The 19,097-nt window shown below is 46.2% G+C and overlaps 1 protein-coding gene across 8 annotated transcripts in view; it reads right to left on the bottom strand.

Moving 5' to 3' along the window:
* The window catches only part of LOC110496838 (receptor-type tyrosine-protein phosphatase U), a 269,433-nt gene that overhangs the window by 89,492 nt on the left and 160,844 nt on the right, over positions 1–19,097 (bottom strand). For all 8 annotated transcript variants that reach the window (XM_036952973.1, XM_036952976.1, XM_036952974.1 and 5 more), the window contains exon 4: positions 2,564–2,645. In XM_036952973.1, coding sequence (XP_036808868.1) covers positions 2,564–2,645 — 82 coding nt within the window. The remainder of the gene's footprint in view (positions 1–2,563; positions 2,646–19,097) is intronic.

The raw sequence follows: 19,097 nt of genomic DNA on the forward strand, positions 1-19,097 counted from the left end.
GCTCAAAGCCACTGGGTGTGTGTCCAGTGTGTTCTGTCACTCAGAGGTAAGCAACCACAACCCTTTCCTTCTTCACTTTAACTAGCTTTAGCAGCTTTATTCCTGTTTTTCCGACAGGGGACATGACTCAACGTTGATGTGCCAGAATTAGCTCATGCATACGGTTGGTTTACAACTGTTGTCCCTGGGCAGGTGGGGAATGCCTTTCAAATAACACCACAACACCGCAGTATTTGACGGTCCTTTCTTATCCTGCGCGGAAAAGTGCGAGGATGATAGGATGAGAGGAAAAGAGAGTGAGGAAAATAGGAAAACACGAAGAGAGGAACAGAAGAGGAGGGGAAGAGAGAGACATCTGTCCAGCTGTCCTCCATACACCTGACACTCCTATCATGAGTCTCCATGGAAACGGACATCTGCCCACCTCTCTCATTTCTCTTTTCCTCTCTCGTTCTTTTCTCTCTCTCCAATAAGCGCATCAAGGGACGAGCTGTTGCTAAATTGATTTCTGCACGTAGTTGGTAGTCTTTCAGCACACATGCACGCTAGCTAGTTCAGTCTCTTGGTATGCAGGCCACATTATGCAAGTCACATTTTTACATCCAAACAAACTGCAATTTGACAGAGATTTCATTGGAACGCAACATGTGTTTGGAATAATGATAGTGACACTGGGGAAAATAACAGAAATGTCAAGCATGTTGGAATGTGAATATAAGAGAGACTCGCTTTGTATTTCCTGCAGGCCAAACAAGTTATTTCTGCTGCCTTAGGGGGCATCGTGCCAGCTTGGAGTGTGTGTGTGTGTGTTCTGTGTGTGTGTGTGTTAAAGAGGTTCCGTGGAGGGCCCTGACAGCCGCAGCATCTCCTAATGAGAGTGTTGATTATTTAATGGGGACGGTGGGGGCCAGGGAGATGACATCTGCATCAGCGCCAAGAGACGTACCCGTCAAACACACATTATTCACACACAGAGGGCCCTGGCGACCACTCTAACTCAGCAATGGGTCCCATATGACCATGGAAATGAACGCATGCTGGCCGACATTCAGGTGACAGAGGCTACGTGTTAAAAGTTTAAGATGAGTTGAGCTTATCTCTGGTGTTTTGGAGAGAGTTTATGGAGAGAAAGAGAGAGAGATGAACTTGTGAATGATTTATAAAGGTCTGGCTGTTTTTTAACAGGTGGTAAAAGCTATCTGAATTTCATGAGCTCATTAACGCTCTCCATTATCAGTCATTAACATTTCCTCCTGGTCCGCAGTTTCTGCTTTTCACTGAGGATTATCCCTTTACAGAGAGCCAAGGCAGGGGCCATCTTGGCTCGAGACCAACCGCTAGCGTCCATTACGGATTTGGTTGGCTCAATGTTCCCTGACGTCTACAAGGGTCAGTGGTGGTCAATGGAAACTGTGACAGGCCTCAGCACTACTCCTATACACTCTGTCACACATTGTCAGCACAGCAGAATGAGCTGAGGGCTCTCTGTCTGTATGTCAGCATTACTTGCCATTTGGGACACAGCCTTTCACTGAGCCTGCTCTCCCGTAGAGGTAATGGGTCTGGGGACAGCAGGTGAGTGGCTCAGGAGGAGAACAGTCAGGTACCCTGTAGAGGCATGGGTAGGTAGGGAGGGGCTGCACTGAAGGAGGGAGGTTTTACTGGGGAAATATCTCAAAGAAACACAATGGTGTATCAGACTGCTATGGCTGAGACAAAGAGGGTCCGCTATAGAGGCTATCGGTCAGGTTTAGAGAAGCAAGGGGTTTGGAGGGGGGGTGAGGGGTGTTTGCACTGAGAGCTAAGGGGGGGGGGATTGCACTAAGGGAGCGGGTTAGCTATAATGGGGAAATCTCTAAGAGCATCACCATGTGACATTATTAGTTAGAGACCTCAGACTACTGCTGTTCTCGTCATGCCTTGGTGGAGAGGAAGAGAAAACAACATGCGACGAGAGTCCGTTTACCCGGTCGCCTGCTGTTTTCTTGGGACAGTGTGTGTGTTTCCTGGAACAGTACATTAGCTCTGAGAGAGTGGGCTTGTCTTGGTGACCGGGAGAGTGGCGAGCGGAGCGACGTGCTGAGCAGTCAGGAAGATAAAGGTCACCAGCTCACTGCCTGGTCGACCGGAACAAAAGGAGCCGCATAGTGCAGCCGTGGCCATGGGAAATCAGACACGTGTCCACATGCCAGAAGCCTCTCAGAACCTTCTCTGGCTTTGAGAGCAGTGCCTTCGCCTCCGCTGATTACTTTACAAGCCTCTGTCCTTGTCTGTCCAACCACCCATCACAGTCCTGAGACTGTTTGTACACCCCTGAGCGCCCAGACACGCATTTTCCCATATCTTTGTCAAAGGTTACGGGCTCTGTGCTCTGTTCTGAAGTATATTGGTACATTTGTACTTTGGTGCCTTGGTGCATTAATACGGTGCCTTGGTGCATTAATATGGTGCATTAGTGGTATAGTGGTGTGCTGGGTTTGCTATGTTGGTGTGTTGGGGCAGTGCTTTCTGGGCTGATATACATTCGGACACAGGTGCTGTACTGTGGTGGGTAGCTACTTACAGCAGGGGTAATTGAGCAGCAGGATGTCGTCAATGGCGATGTAGCCTCGCCGTTCTGCTGAGACCGATGCTTCAAACACCACCTGAGGAGAGACAAGCGGGAGAGATGAGAGGAGAGTGGAAGAAAGGATTTCATGTTAGAGAGAGAGAGGGGGAAGGACCGGAGGGGGGGGGGGGGGGGGGTTGAAAGACCGGGGGTGGGGGAGAGGGGGAAGGACCGGGGGGGGGGGGGGAGAGGGTGGAAGGACCGGAGGGGGGGGGGGGGGGGGTTGAAAGACCGGGGGTGGGGGAGAGGGGGAAGGACCGGGGGGGGGGGGGGGGGGGGGAGAGGGTGGAAGGGCCGGGGGGGGGGGGGGGAGAGGGTGGAAGGGCCGGGGGGGGGGGGGGGGTCCTAATCAAACAGCTTGAATCCACTGAGGCCTGTCTGTGGAGAATCTCTCTACTCAAACATCCATAGTTTAGCAGAGCCCCATAGGACAGCTTCGTTTCACACAGTCATCTCTCTCTCCCACCCTTCCTTTCCCTCCTTCTCTTTCAAACAGCCATCTTTCTTCATCAGAGAACACACACAGAACATTGGACCCGCAGGACTCATTGAGCGCTGCCCAAATCTCTACTCACTCATCTAAATGAATCTAGGCTCATGCTGAGAAACCAAAGTGAATCCCAGATCTCTCCCACAGAGAACCAAAGTGAGTCTGGGCGTCTGAAAAAGAATTACTGCCACAATAACCCATATCGTTTAGTGAGGGACAATTTACTATTTTACCGCAGAGGCACAACAAATAAATAAACGACGCATGGACATGGGGTTTACTGCATTCATAGATGCCAGACTTTAAATAGCACTTTACATTCAAGTCATTTAGCTGGGCTTGATTGAGCTTTCCTGGCACAATGGAACCAATGCAGTAGTCACTGACAAACCACACAGTGTAAAGCTCTGCCAATGATCCTAAAAGGTCATCAGAGGTGTAGATAGTAGTTGATGTGTTTCACCCACTCACACAGACAATAATACATGAGCTGTGACTGAAACCAGCAGACTCTTGATAGTTCAGAATTCACTATTACACACTCGATGGGCCCTGTCAAAAGTAGGATGTCCTTTAGGAAGCAGCCCCAGTGAGTCGCCGTGTTGACAATACATCAGGCTCTAAGTGCCTGGTCTGGATCGATAGAACCACAGATGGATACAGGCCACGCATCCCTGTCTGCTAATATCTTAGTATTCTTCATTCTTATGTGTGGGCCATTAGAGAATCAACTTCTCTATTCATCAGCCGCTGACGCACACCAACGCACGCACACACACGCACCAATATGCACACACACACACCGCGACACACCCGGCCATTGATTCACTCGCTCAGCACTGCACAGAGCCTTGACCCTACCTCATTATGACTATCAGCATCTGGCTGTACTCAGAGGAGAAAGGGGAAATGCGGGAAAGAGAGACAGAGGGGCAGAGATAGAGAGAAACAGAAAAAGAGAGGGGCAGAACGAGAGTGAGAGAGAAGGTGATGAGAAAGAGAACGAGAGAGAGGGGGAAAGAGAAAGGGGCAGAGATAGAGAGAAAAAGAAAGAGAGAGGGGAGCAGAATGAGAGAGAGAAAGAGAGAGGGAGAGACAGTGGGGCAGTGATAGAGAGAAAACGAAAGAGAGTGAGGGACAGAGAGAGAGAGAGAGAGAGAGAGAGAGAGAGAGAGAGAGAGAGAGAGAGAGAGAGAGAGAGAGAGAAAGAGTGGGAAAGAGAGAGAGAGAGAGAGTGAGAGAGAGAGAGAGAGAGAGAGAGAGGGAAAGAGAGAGATAGAGACAGAGAGAGAGATAGACAGAGAGAGAGAGTGGGAAAGAGAGAGAGAGAGAGAGAGAGAGAGAGGGACAGAGAGAGAGAGACAGAGAGAGAGAGAGAGAGAGAGAGAGAGTATAGAGAGAGAAAAATAAATAAAAACATTTGTGCATTCAGTCACACACATCTGAGAGAGGTATAGACACACACAAGTACATCAGCAACAACCAGGCTCTAAGTGAATTCATAGAACTGTGATATTTGTCTCTCTGGAGGGGAAAGTCATTTTTCTGATTGGATTGTATAGAGAGAGCACTGTCATGACTGTCCTGACCAGGTCAGGTTACAGGAGACCACAACCCTACAGATTATCTCTCAACCCCAACAGAGGAGGAGAGATCTAGGGGTCTTTTTTTTATGGCCCCTCACTCCCCTGGTAAATATCAGGCCACAGACAAATTCCTTTGTCCTGTTACTATGGAGAACCAGCCTCAGAACATTAAATATGAACTAAAGGGACTTTGGAACAATGGTTTTCGCCAGCCACAATGGTGGTCATGACGATAGATGGAATATAAAAATGTATGTCATTTTTCTTCTGTTATTAAAGGTTAGTAGATGACGTTATTACGAAAACATTGTAACGTGAAGAGTTTTCCTAGTATATGTTTGATGTTTATACACTGCTCAAAAAAATAAAGAGAACACTAAAATAACACATCCTAGATCTGAATGAATGAAATATTCTTATTAAATACTTTTTTCTTTACATAGTTGAATGTGCTGACAACAAAATCACACAAAAATGATCAATGGAAATCAAATTTATCAACCCATGGAGGTCTGGATTTGGAGTCACACTCAAAATGAAGTGGAAAACCACACTACAGGATGATCCAACTTTGATGTAATGTCCTTAAAACAAGTCAAAATGAGGCTCAGTAGTGTGTTTGGCCTCCACGTGCCTGTATGACCGCCCTACAACGCCTGGGCATGCTCCTGATGAGGTGGCGGATGGTTTCCTGAGGGATCTCCTCCCAGACCTGGACTAAAGCATCCGCCAACTCCTGGACAGTCTGTGGTGCAACGTGGCGTGATGTCCCAGATGTGCTCAATTGGATTCAGGTCTGGGGAACGGGCGGGCCAGTCCATAGCATCAATGCCTTCCTCTTGCAGGAACTGCTGACACACTCCAGCCACATGAGCTAGCATTGTCTTGCATTAGGAGGAACCCAGGGCCAACCGCACCAGCAAATGGTCTCACAAGGGGTCTGAGGATCTCATCTCGGTACCTAATGGCAGTCAGGCTACCTCTGGCGAGAACATGGAGGGCTGTGCGGCCCCCCAAAGAAATGCCACCCCACACCATGACTGACCCACTGCCAGGGCGCCAGTGGCGAATTTGCCAATCTTGGTATTCTCTGGCAAATGCCAAACGTCCTGTACAGTGTTTGGCTGTAAAGCACAACCCCCACCTGTGGACGTCGGGCCCTCATACCACCCTCATGGAGTCTGTTTCTGACCGTTTGAGCAGACACATGCACATTTGTGGCCTGCTGGAGGTCATTTTGCAGGGCTCTGGCAGTGCTCCTCCTGCTCCTCCTTGCACAAAGGCAGAGGTAGCGGTCCTGCTGCTGGGTTGTTCCCCTCCTACGGCCTCCTCAACGTCTCCTGATGTACTGGCCTGTCTCCTGGTAGCGCCTCCATGTTCTGGACACTACGCTGACAGACATAGCAAACCTTCTTGCCACAGCTCGCATTGATGTGCCATCCTGGATGAGCTGCACTACCTGAGCCACTTGTGTGGGTTGTAGACTCCGTCTTATGCTACCACTAGAGTGAAAGCACCGCCAGCATTCAAAAGTGACCAAAACATCAGCCAGGAAGCATAGGAACTGAGAAGTGGTCTGTGGTTATCACCTGCAGAACCACTCCTTTATTGGGGTGTCTTGCTAATTGCCTATAATTTCCACCTGTTGTCTATGACATTTGCACAACAGCATGTGAATGTATTGTCAATCAGTGTTGCTTCCTAAGTGGACAGTTTGATTTCACAGAAGTGTGATTGACTTGGAGTTACATTGTGTTGTGTTCCCTCTAGTTTTTTGAGCAGTATACATTGTACGTGGTATGGAAAATATCCAAATCAAAGAGAATGTTTTGGGAAAGATGAAATGTGAAGTTGGTTGTCTAAAATTGGATTTGAGAAAAACTTAGACCTTGCCTCATTAACTTGGTACGCCCAGAGAATTGCCCTAAAGGCGGTTACGCCCACTTCTGTCCAAAGGGTATGAATCCTGTGAGTATAGAATTTTCGACAGAACTACGTGACACCAGCTGCAGCAAGGTCTAAAAACCCAGAACGCAACTCAAGTTTGAAGATAAAGAAATCCGTTTCTACCCAAGCTACGGATGAGTAGCTGTGTCTAAGTGGGTGAATTCAAGTCGAACCACCTAGCCTCCATCTCCCATCGAATCGTGGTATCGAAAGGGTTTCATTCCTATGCTGTGAGCTCTGAGCTACATAGCTGTCTGTCCTCAGAAGACCCCTTCCAGAGAAAAGGGTGAGAGACCAGACTCCTAAGCCAAAAAGGACACTGACATCGGGAGGACGAGCAGGGAGGTGCGCTGGAGAAGTGCGTAATCGAACAGCGGAACGGTCCACGCAGAGAATCCTCGGAGATCATCCCCACGTAATTACATCATTATATTCTGACCCATAAGAGCGGCAGTTTGGGGCAAGGCTAGGGTTAGAATAGCATAGCTGACAAATTCACCCAAATGTATATTTCTCTTGTGTACTTTCTTTTTCCTCTCTCTTTTGAAATTCCAATTGGGGGTAACACGCGCCATAGTGTGTTGGCCGTTATACTAAGTTCTAATCAATAGCCTATAATGTGTTTTGTCTATGTGTATCTTTTATCAGCATTTTAGCTTTTTAGTAAATAAATATTCAACTAAGATTGGTGTGGTACGAACTCATTGGTGGGACCCGGGTCCGTGCAGATTCACGGGCTATACGACGTTCAGAACGAGATTGGTAGAGGCAACTGGTTAATTAGCGGCTGTTGTAAAATCGATATTCTGATATTCTTTCAGTTCATTTGGGAAATAGAAACTCAATAGAAACTCAACTAGTTTTCCCATGGAGCCCCAGGTTAATGAGTTAATAATTGCTTGATTCAGTTAATCATGCAATTAGAAACTTTAAGCATTCGATGAACAACAGTCGTCACATTAACTAATACAACGTCACGACAGCACCATAGAAGTAAAGCACTTTGGGAATTAATGTACTTCGAAGAGTACCGGAGGAAGGATGGGTAAAAGACTTGTCGTCATGCAGATAGAGAGAGAGAGAAAGGCAGAGCAGAGAGGTCATGAGCAGATGAGCTCCTGTATTTTTCAGCATGTTCTTAAAAAAAGATACTATAGATTTAGAGTTAGATAAACTTGGATTTTTTTTTTTTTGCCAGGGACATATACAGGATGCTACCCTCTACAACATAACCATTCCAAATCAAAACTCAAAACCTACAACCTGATTTTGGAAGGAATTACGGAATCACCTGGAAGGCAACTACCAAAGATTATTATTCCAAAGCTAAACAGCAAATTCTCTGGGAAACAACAGAAATCTGAAAACACCATCCAACCTGGAACTGAGTGAGTAATGTTAAGTCTGAAGCTATATTTCATTTCTAAAAGCCAAGAAGAAGAATTTAAGATAAGGCTACCAAGCTTGATACAACTTTAATTAGCATAACGTGTCAAGTGAGTGGTGTCAAAGTCCTTTAGTCCAACAATGGCAGGAGGTCATTAAAATACAGCACCCTGTGTATGTAAAGAATGATAAGATATGAAAAGATCACAAAATGAAGCTCCTTACGGACACTTTTTTTTTTACTATTATAAAAATGGGAACATAAACATCCTCATCTTCCACACAGACTATCCCCTGGCATGGCACAGTGCCATATTAGCACTGTGGGGGCGGGGGGGGGGGGGGGGTACAGTATTGGTACAGGGCAACTCCAAACAGTTTCAGCTGGACTTTAACATAATCAAAGAATTTGCTCAGCAGGGGAAGTTCTCCCTTTAGAAAGATACCCCCACCCCCTCATTACTTAACCCCACAGACGAGCAACCCCTAGCGGAAGTCAACCTTCCAGCATAGAGTACTACTCCCTTATTGAAATGAAGGATACACTTACCTAGCTGGAGGTAAGGCAGGTGGAGCTGGAACAGCAAGTGATTACACTCCAGTCAGCACACACCCAGACAACATTCCAGCACAACAACATCCACTTAACCAGACCCGGAGATTTGGAGGTGTAGAGATACATATCCGCACTCTGGACTGTGGTGATACAACTTCAACAGGAGAAAAAGCAGGAGCAGGAGAAGAACAGAGCACTAGAGGAGAGGATCAGACTGCTGGAGGAGAGGGTGAGGGGGATGGCGTGTGACAGAGAACAACCCACTAGAGAGGTGGCCACCCTCACAGAGAAGCCAGCAGAACAGCCCACCTCAGCTCCCGACAAAAGTCTTGACACCACAGCAGAAAAGTCCACCCCAGACCCTGATCATAGCGTCAACATCACAGCGGGACAGACAAATGAAGACCTCCAAGCCCAGGGGATCCCACCTCCTCCGAGCACCCCCCACCCTGATAGCTTTCCTGACCACCCCCCCCACACCCACTGAGGACATACACGAGCAACAAATTGTACTCCGTATGGACTCAAATGGGAAATATATACAAGAAAAACAACTTTTTCCCAAACACAGTGTGTCTAAACTCTGGTGTCCAAACACACAGTGTGCCCTAGACCTTCTGTCTGAGGACCAACTAGGTTGACCCAGCCACATAATAATGCACACAGGCACAAATGACCTGAGAGCACAGTAGGAAAGAGTGGCCACAGCACTCAAGGGAGTGATTGAAATAGCTTCTTCTACTTTCCCCAACGCACAAGTGGTTATATCCACCCTGCTACCACGAAAATACTTCCACCCTGCTACCATGCAGCAGGTAAACGCAAGTATTTTCCGTGACTCTGCCTCAAAACCAAATGTTCACCTGGCCCAACACTCCACCCTGGACAACAACCTTTATGACCAGGTCCACCTATACAAGGCAGCAGTGCCCACCTTTGCCCGGGTCATAAACAACATCGCTCTCAAACGCAGCCCCAACACTTCACACATGAGCAACAGATCAATAGACACCTCGCTGACACCAGCGAGACACTCTCCCAGACCTGTGGGACCCCCCCCCCCCCCCCCCCCCCCCCCCCCAGGACCTACACATAGAGGACGCCGAGAGGACCTACATCCAGACCACCACACCACCAGCCACATCCACATCCCTACCCCAACTAATCAACACCCCCAAGTCAACCATGCCCACACTGCATTTATTCCCCCTCAGATCAGACCTATCCCCCCCAGTGCCCACCCCAAGTCCTCCACGCCCGCAAAGAGGGCCTCAGATTGGAAGTCACATATACGCACAGGCCGTGAGCAGGCAAGCAGGCTCAAACCCCACTCTTACACTAGCCCAAGCCAATGGCACGTACCAGATGCTCAGCAGGCTCAGCTCACACTTACTCGCGTGAGGCCAAACCACACGACCAACAGCATTGGACACTTTATGGAACACAAAGCCTTCACTATCTCATCCTGGAATATCCAAGGCCTGAGGTCGATTGCCTTTGGCCTAAAGAGCAAAAACCTGGACTTCATCAAACACATCGGAAATACAGTATTTCTCTAGGTTACAGAGAGCTGGTAGTCCCATCCACCAAACTACCAGGTGTGAAACAGGGAAGGGACTCAGGGGGTATGCTAATTTGGTATAGAGCAGACCTAACTCACTCTATTAAATTAATCAAAAGAGGAACATTTTACTTTTGGCTAGAAATGCAAAAGGAAATGATGTTAACAAAGAAAAATGTCCTCCTGTGTGCTACCGATATCCCCCGACTAGAATCCCCATACTTTAATGAAGACAGCTTCTCCATCCTGGAGGGGGAAATCAATCATTTCCAGGCCCAGGGACATGTACTAGTCTGTGACGACCTAAATGCCAGAACCGAACAAGAACCTGACACCCTCAGCACACAGGGGGACAAACACCTGCTCCCCTAGACACAACTATGTCAACAAAACCAACAAAAATGGGTCACAACTCCTGCAGCTCTGTCACACGCTGGGTATGTACATAGTCAATGGTAGGCTTCGAGGGGACTCCTGTGGTAGTAGGTACACCTACAGCTCATCTCTTGACAGAAGTACTGTAGACTACTATCACTGACCTCAACCCAGAGTCTCTCAGAGCGTTCAGTCAGCCCACTGACACCCCTATCAGATCACAGCAAAATCACAGTATACTCGAACAGAGCAATACTCAATCATGAGGCATCAAAGGCAAAGGAACTAAGTAATATTAAGAAATGCACTAGATGGAAGGAATTTAATGTGGAAACCTACCAAAAAACAATTAGGCAACAACAAATTCAATCTCTTTTAGATAACTTCCTGGACAAAAGGTTCCACTGTAATAGTGAAGGTTTAAACTTGGCAGTAGAACATCTTACAGTATATTTGACCTCTCAGCTTCCCTATCAAATCTAGAAATGTCAAACAGAAAACTGAAGAAAATGAACAACAATGACAAATGCTTTGATGAAGAATGCAAAAATCTAAGAAAGAAATTGAGAAACCTGTCTAACCAAAAACATAGAGACCCAGAAAACCTGAGTCTATGCCTTCACTATGGTGAATCACTAAAACAGTACAGAAAAACACTATGGAGAAAAAGAACAACAGCACATCAGAAATCTGCTCACCATAATTGAAGAATCCAAAGACTATCCACTTCTGGGAAAATTGGAAAACACTAAACAAACAACAATACAAAGAATTATCTATCCAAAAAGGAGATGTATGGGTAAATCACTTCTCCTATATTTTTGGCTCTATAACAAACAGCAAAAACACATACATGATCAAATACAAATCTAAGAATCAACTATTAAAGACTACCAGAACCCACTGGATTCTCCAATTACATTGAATGAACTACTGGACAAAATAAAAACCCTCCAACCCCAAAATACCTGTGGTGTTGATGGTATCCTCAATGAAATTATAAAATAAACAGATAAACAAATTCCAATTGGTTATAATAATACTCTTTAACATCTTCCATAGCTCTGGCATCTTCCCCAATATTTGGAATAGGACTGACCACCCCAATCCACAAAAGTGGAGACAAATTTGACCCCAATAACTACCGTGGGATATGCGTCGACAGCAATTTCCTCAGTGAAAACAATGTACTGAGTACTGTACTGAGCAAATGTCAAATTGGCTTTTTACCATATTATCGTACGACTGACCACGGATTCACCCTGCACACCCTAATTGACCAAAAAACAAACCAAAACAAAGGCAAAGTCTTCTCATGCTTTGTTGATCTCAAATATTTATTTGACTCAATTTGGAATGAGGGTCTGCTATGCAAATTGATGGAAAGTGGTGTTGGGGGAAACATACAACATTATAAAATCCATGTACACACACAACAAGTGTGCGGTTAAAACTGGCAAAAAACACACATTTCTTACCACAGGGCCGTGGGGTGAGACAGGGATGCAGCTTAAGCCCCACCCTCTTCAACATATATATCAACAAATTGGCGAGGGCACTAGAACAGTCTGCAGCACCCGGCCACACCCTACTAGAATCTGAAGTCAAATGTCTATTGTTTGCTAATGATCTGGTGCTTCTGTCACCAACCAAGGAGGGCCTACAGCAGCACCTAGATCTTCTGCACAGATTTAGCCATTCCTGGGCCCTGACAGTAAATCTCAGCAAGACCAAAATAATGGTGTTCCAAAAAAGGTCCAGTCGCCAGGTCCACAAATACAAATTCCATCTAGACACTGTTGCAGTAGATCACACTATAAAAACGATACATACCTTGGCCTAAACATCAGCGCCACAGGTAACTTCCACATAGCTGTGAACGATCTGAGACACAAGGCAAGAAGGGTTGTCTATGCCATCAAAAGGAACATACAGTTTCACATACCAATTAGGATCTGTCTAAAAATACTTGAATCAGTTATAGAACCCATTGCCCTTTATGGTTGTGATGTCCGGGGTCCGCTCACCAACCAAGACTTCACAAAATGGGACAAACACAAAATTGAAACACTGCATGCAGAATTCTGCAAAAATATCCTCCGTGCACAATGTAAAACACCAAATAATGCATGCAGAGCAGAATTAGGCCAATACCTGCTAATTATCAAAATCCATAAAAGAGCTGTTAAATTCTACAACCACCTAAAAGGAAGCGAGTCCCAAACCTTCCACAACAAAGCCATCACCTACAGAGAGATGAACCTGGAGAAGAGTCCCCTAAGCAAGCTGGTCCTGGGTATCTGTTCTCAAACACAAACAGACCCCACAGAGCCCCAGGAAAGCAACACAATTGGACCCAATCAAGTCACGAGAAAACAAAACAAAACTCCCATGTCTCCTGGGTGAAATACCACAGTGTTCCATGACAGCAGCAATATTTGTGACCTGTTGCTGCAAGAAAAAGGCAACCAGTGAAGAACAAACACCTTTGTAAATACAACCCATATTTCTGTTTGTTAATTTTCCTTTTTGTACTTTTGCACATAATATATATGTATACTATATACATAATACATAGTACATAATATGACGTTTGTAATGTCTTTATTCTTTTGGAACTACAGTGAGTGTAATGTTTACTGTTCATTTTTAATGCTTATCTCACTTTTATATATTATCTACTTCACTTGCTTTGGCAGTGCTAACATATGTTCCCCATGCCAGTAAAGCCCCTTGAATTGAATTGAAAGGGAGGGGGGAGGAGTTAAGAGAGAGAGGGGGTGCATAAATAGAAACTGACAGAGCCAGGTGAGGGAGAAGGGGAGAGGGGGTGTTGGAGAAGGAGAGAAAGAGAGGGAGAGAGAGAAAGAAAGAGCGCTTCCCTCTCTCTCTAGCTGCTACAGCACCAGTTCAGTTCAGCTCATGAAACTCATTGAGGTAGAATTACACACTTCTCTATGCTGCATCCCTGCCCTGTTCCCTTCCCCGACCTCAAAGGGAACACATGCGATCAGCAGCTGGCTGGTTTGGTGGCTGGCTGGCTGGTTGTCTGACTGTCTGGCTTGCTGGTAGGCTTGCTTGCTGGTTTGTTTGGTTGGCTGGCTGGTTTGTTGACTGGTTGGGTGGGTGGCTGACTGGCTAGCTTGTTGGTAGGATGGCTAGCTGGTTTGTTGGCTGACTGGATGACTGACTAGCTAACGGATTGCAATAAAGATAGGATTTATTTGTTCATTAATATTTCAGGAGTCTTGTTTTTAATTTATATCACTATGGGAGTTATTTACTTGGAAGAGTACAGGAGGAGGGATGGGGAAAAATGGACTGCTGGTCATACACATAGAGAGAGAGAGAAAGAGAGGGAGAGAGAGAGAGACAGAGACAGAGAGAGAGACAGAGAGAAAGGGAGGGGAAAGAGAAATTAAGAGAGAGAGAAAGAGAGGGAGAGAGAGAGAGAGAGACAGAGAGAGAGAGAGATAGAGAGAGAAAGAGAAGGAGAGAGAGAAAGAGAAAGAGATGGAGAGAGAGAGAGAGAAAGAGATGGAGAGAGAAAGAGAAAGAGAGGGAGAGAGAAAGAGAAAGAGAGGGAGAGAGAGAGAGAGAGAGAGAAAGGGAGGAGAGAGAGAGAGAGAGAGAGAGAGGAGAGAGAGAGAGAGAGAGAGAGAGAGAGAGAGAGAGAGAGAGAGAGAGAGAGAGAGAGAGAGAGAGAGAGAGAGAGAGAGAGAGAGAGGGAGGGGGAGGAGAAATTAAGAGAGAGAGGAAGCGGGTGGAGAAATAGAAATATGGGAATTGATGGAAATTGATGGAAAATGTATCACTAGCCACTTTAAACAATGCTACTTAATATAATGTTTACATACCCTACATTACTCATCTCATATGTATATGTATATACTGTACTCTATATCATCTACTGCATCTTTATGTAATACATGTATCACTAGCCACTTTAAACTATGCCACTTTGTTTACATACCCTACATTACTCATCTCATATGTATATACTGTACTCGATACCATCTACTGCATCTTGCCTATGCCGTTCTGTACCATCACTCACTTATATATCTTTATGTACATGTTCTTTATCCCTTTACACTTGTGTGTATAAGGTAGTAGTTTTGGAATTGTTAGGTTAGATTACTCGTTGGTTTTTACTGCATTGTCGGAACAAGAAGCACAAGCATTTCACTACACTCGCATTAACATCTGCTAACCATGTGTATGTGACAAATACAATTTGATTTGATTTGAAATAGACAGAGGCCAGTGAAGGAGAAGGCGAAAGAGAGATAAAGAGGGGGGAGACAGAGAGAGAGAAATAAAGAGGGAAGAAGGAGGTGAGGGTGAGGTAGAGAAAGAGAGGGAGATAAAGAAAGAGGGAGAGAAAAAGAGAGGGAGGGAGGGAGAGAAAGGGGGAGAGAGACGGAGAGAGAGAGAGAGACAGAGAGAGACAGAGAGAGAGAGAGAGAGAGAGAGAGAGAGAGAGAGAGAGAGAGAGAGAGAGAGAGAGAGAGAGAGAGATTAAAAGGAGAGAGGATGTAGACTAAGCTATATTGATATTGGCAGTCACGGTGGGCTTGATAGCATCGTAAATATTTCATAGTAAAGTTCCCCCACATGTCCGCTACCCACACCTGCAACACCCTAATCTCCAATATCCACACAGGCAAAGAAGGGAACAATCTATCTATCGCTGCACACAATGAAAAGGGTGGATTTGTTCAAAGGAACAGAATCCTCATCAGTTCAAGGTTGTGACAGTCTTCCTATTTTCTTTACCTGCTTCCTCTTGTTGCAACCAAGTAGAGCTACAAAGAGAATGGGGAAAGGAGGGAGGTAGACATAACACTTCCAAAAAACAACAGTGATGTGAAAATCAAGGCCAGGCTTGTTGAAACTAGTGGGGTGCTGCTGCGTTGTGCCTACCGCTGTCTGTCTCTCAGGCTACAGAGGTGTTTCATCATCCAAGCAGAGAGATGGGGGAAATAATAACACACACCAAACTCTGAATGTGGATCACAAAAACACTGCCTTCAGACACTGGGAGGAGGGATGTAGGAGGAGGAAGAGGAGGAGGAAGAAGAGGGATAAAAGCCAAGTACACAGCAGGATGGGTACAGAGAATTCATGGAAGGCAATGTTGGTGGTTGGTTTGGGGGGGTAAAAAAGAAAGAGCATTCACTGATACATTTGAACATGAGCTTCCCTCTCCCCCTAGCTGCTACAGCACCAGTTCAGTTCATTTTGTAAAACTCAATGGAGCAGAATTACACACTTCTCTATGCTGCATCCCTGCCCTGTTCCCTTCCCCGTCCTCAAAGGGAATACATGCAATCAGCTGGCTGGCTGGCTGGCTGGTAGGTTGTCTGGCTGGCTGGTTTGGTGGCTGGCTCTGTTCACAAACACAAACAGACCCCACAGAGCCCCAGGACAGCAACACAATTAGACCCAACCAAGTCATGAGAAAACAGAACAAAACTCCCATATCTCCTGGGTGAAATACCACAGTGTGCCATCACAGCAGCAATATTTGTGACGTGTTGCCACAAGAAAAGGGCAACCAGTGAAGAACAAACACCATCGTAAATACGACCCATATTTATGTTTGCTTATTTTCCCTTTTGTATGGGAGCTGGCTGGCTGGCTGGCTGGCTGGTTTGGTTGCTGACTGGTTTGTTGGTTGTCTGGCTAGCAGACTGGCTGGCCGACTGTCGATAAAGAATTGCAATAAAGAGAGGATTTGTTGGCTAATTAATATTTCTTGATTCTGGTTTTTAATTTTTATCGCTATGGGAGTTGTTATTTATGCTTTTAATTTGTACACTGACAGACTCCATCGATCCACACAAGTGTTTAAATTAATTCAACAGCTTCAGAAACAGTCGTTAGAGAAACAGGAACGTGTTGTACAGTTATTGTCCACAATCTTCTGTTGATGGATTTGTTTTGGTTAATAAAGTGGGATGAGGGTGGAATGGTATTGACTGGTATTGACATTGTGGAAGTAAAAGACAGTAATATATGACCTGGGATCCAGTGGACCTTGTTCATCTAGTAGGCTGAGGGAATTGGGGACACACAACTACATGTAGCATATATGAGCTTGTTTATGGTTGCACCATATTCTCAGTATGTGTGCATGTAGGTGCGCCTCCGTGTGTCCGTGCCTGTGTGCCTGCAGGCCTGTGTGTGCATAGTTGGATTGGGTTGAGCGGTGAGAAATGGGGTGCACTTGGGTATGATGGACAGAGAGGGATTGAGTGATGAAGGAGAAGAGGAAGGAGGTATAGAGGAAGGGCGACAGAGTTGGAAAGAGATGAAGGGAATGTGAAAGGCAAGATACACAGAATTAAGACAGAGAAATTAAGAGGAGAGCAGTAGTGAATTGGAGAGAGAGGAAGAGGAGAAAAGGCGAAAGAAAGAGTATGAGAAAGAGAGTTCTATGCCTTCCGTCTCCTGGCTTGGTTCCATCCCCCTGTCCCTCGTCTCTCTGAGCCTGTCCAGGACTGATTGCACCAAGAGCCATGAATATTCAGAGCTCAACCAGAGAGAGAGAGAGGGGGGGGGAGAGAGATAGTTAGATAGAAACACAGAGACAGAGGGGAGAGAGACCAAGGGAGAAGTGGGGAGAGGAGAGAGAGAGACAGAGACAGAGGGGAGAGAGACCAAGGGAGAAGTGGGGAGAGGAGAGAGAGAGACAGAGTCAGAGGGGAGAGAGACCAAGGGAGAAGTGGGGAGACGAGAGAGAGAGACAGAGACAGAGGGGAGAGAGACCAAGGGAGAAGTGGGGAGACGAGAGAGAGAGACAGAGACAGAGGGGAGAGAGACCAAGGGAGAAGTGGGGAGACGAGAGAGAGAGACAGAGACAGAGGGGAGAGAGACCAAGGGAGAAGTGGGGAGACGAGAGAGAGAGACAGAGACAGAGGGGAGAGAGACCAAGGGAGAAGTGGGGAGAGGAGAGAGAGAGACAGAGACAGAGGGGGGAAAGAGAGAGACAGAGGAAGAGAAAGACAGACAGAGAGTTAGAGAGAGAGAGACAGACACCTCAGTCTCAGGGCCACTGTGATCACTCTCTGTCTTTATCCCTCTTTAGTCTTTAGTGCTGCAACGTCTATTGACTTTGTTCCCAAGCAAAATATTTCACAAAACGAGGAGGAGAACGTCTTGAGAGCTTCATCAAATGTTTTGATAGTGTTTGCTGCTACCTCTTCATTTAAACTCAATCACCTCATCTCTCCCTCTTTAAAATATCAAAAGACTGGGACAGGTCACCTGCCACTGATACAATCAAATCAAATTTGATTGGTCACACAAATATTTAGCAGATGTTATTGCGGGTGTAGCAAAATGCTTGTGTCCCCTGCTCCAACAGTGCAGTAGTATTTAACACTTTCCAACAATGCACACAAATCTAAAAGTAAAATAATGGAATTAATAAATAAAGTAAACCATTTTTAAAGTAACCAGTCATTCCATGTGATTCCAGGGCAGCAGCCTCTAAGGTGCAGAGTTAAGTAACCAGGTGGTAGCCGGCTAGTGATGGCTATTTAAAAGTCTGATGGCCTTGAGATAGAAGCAGTCTTTCAGTCTCTCTGTCCCAGCTTTGATGCACCTGTACTGACCTCGCATTCTGGATGATAGCGGGGTAAACAGGCAGTGGCTTGGGTGGTTGATATCCTTGATGATATTTTTGGCCTTCATGTGACATCGGGTGCCGTAGGTGTCCTGGAGGGCAGGCAGTGTGACCCCGGTGACCGCACCACCCTCTTGACAGCCCTGCGGTTGTGGGCGGTGCAGTTGCCATACCAGGCGGTGATACAGCCTGACAGGATGCTCTCAATTGTGCAACTGTAAAGGTTTGAGCCAAACTTCTTCAGCTTCCTGGGGTTGAATAGGCCCTGTTGCGCCTTCTTCACCACACTCTCGGTGAGGGTGGACCATTTCAGATTGTCTGTGATGGGTACGCCGAGGAACTTGAAGCTTTCCACCTTCTCCACTGTAGTCCCATCGATGTGATAAGGGCTGTGCTCCCTCTGCTGTCTCCTGACATCCACGACCAGTTCCTTCATTTTGTTGATGTTGAGGGAGAGTTTATTTTCCTGGCACTACACCACCAGGGCCCTCACCTCCTCCCTGTAGGCTGTCTCGTCATTGTTGATACCAAAGTAACAAGATTCCCACCTACACTCTAGTCGACAAGAAACATTTGAATAGTCTACTATTACTTGAGGCAGAAACAATCAATGGTAATAGCACTTCACTGACTGCTCTCTTCTTTGTGATCGCTGTGGATGGCTATAGCTAGCTCAGTCTCTGATTAATCTCCAGCTACAGAGCACATAGTCTATCTCTCTCCTCCAGTCTGTGTCCTTCTGGCCCCTGGGGGCCTCTCAGTGATACCTAATCTCCATCTCAACACCCTCCCTCTCAATCCCACTCCCCCATCTCTGTCCCTCTCTCTCTCTCTCTCTCTCTCTCTCTCTCTCTCTCTTGCTCTCCCCTTCTCTATTTTAAAGCCCTGTGAAGCAGTCCCGTTCTCTTTTCTTCTCTCTCTGCTCTTTATTCTCTCTTCACTGTCTGTCTGTTCC

The sequence above is a fragment of the Oncorhynchus mykiss genome, chromosome 18 (genome assembly GCF_013265735.2).
Source record: "Oncorhynchus mykiss isolate Arlee chromosome 18, USDA_OmykA_1.1, whole genome shotgun sequence".
Lineage (NCBI taxonomy): Eukaryota > Metazoa > Chordata > Actinopteri > Salmoniformes > Salmonidae > Oncorhynchus > Oncorhynchus mykiss.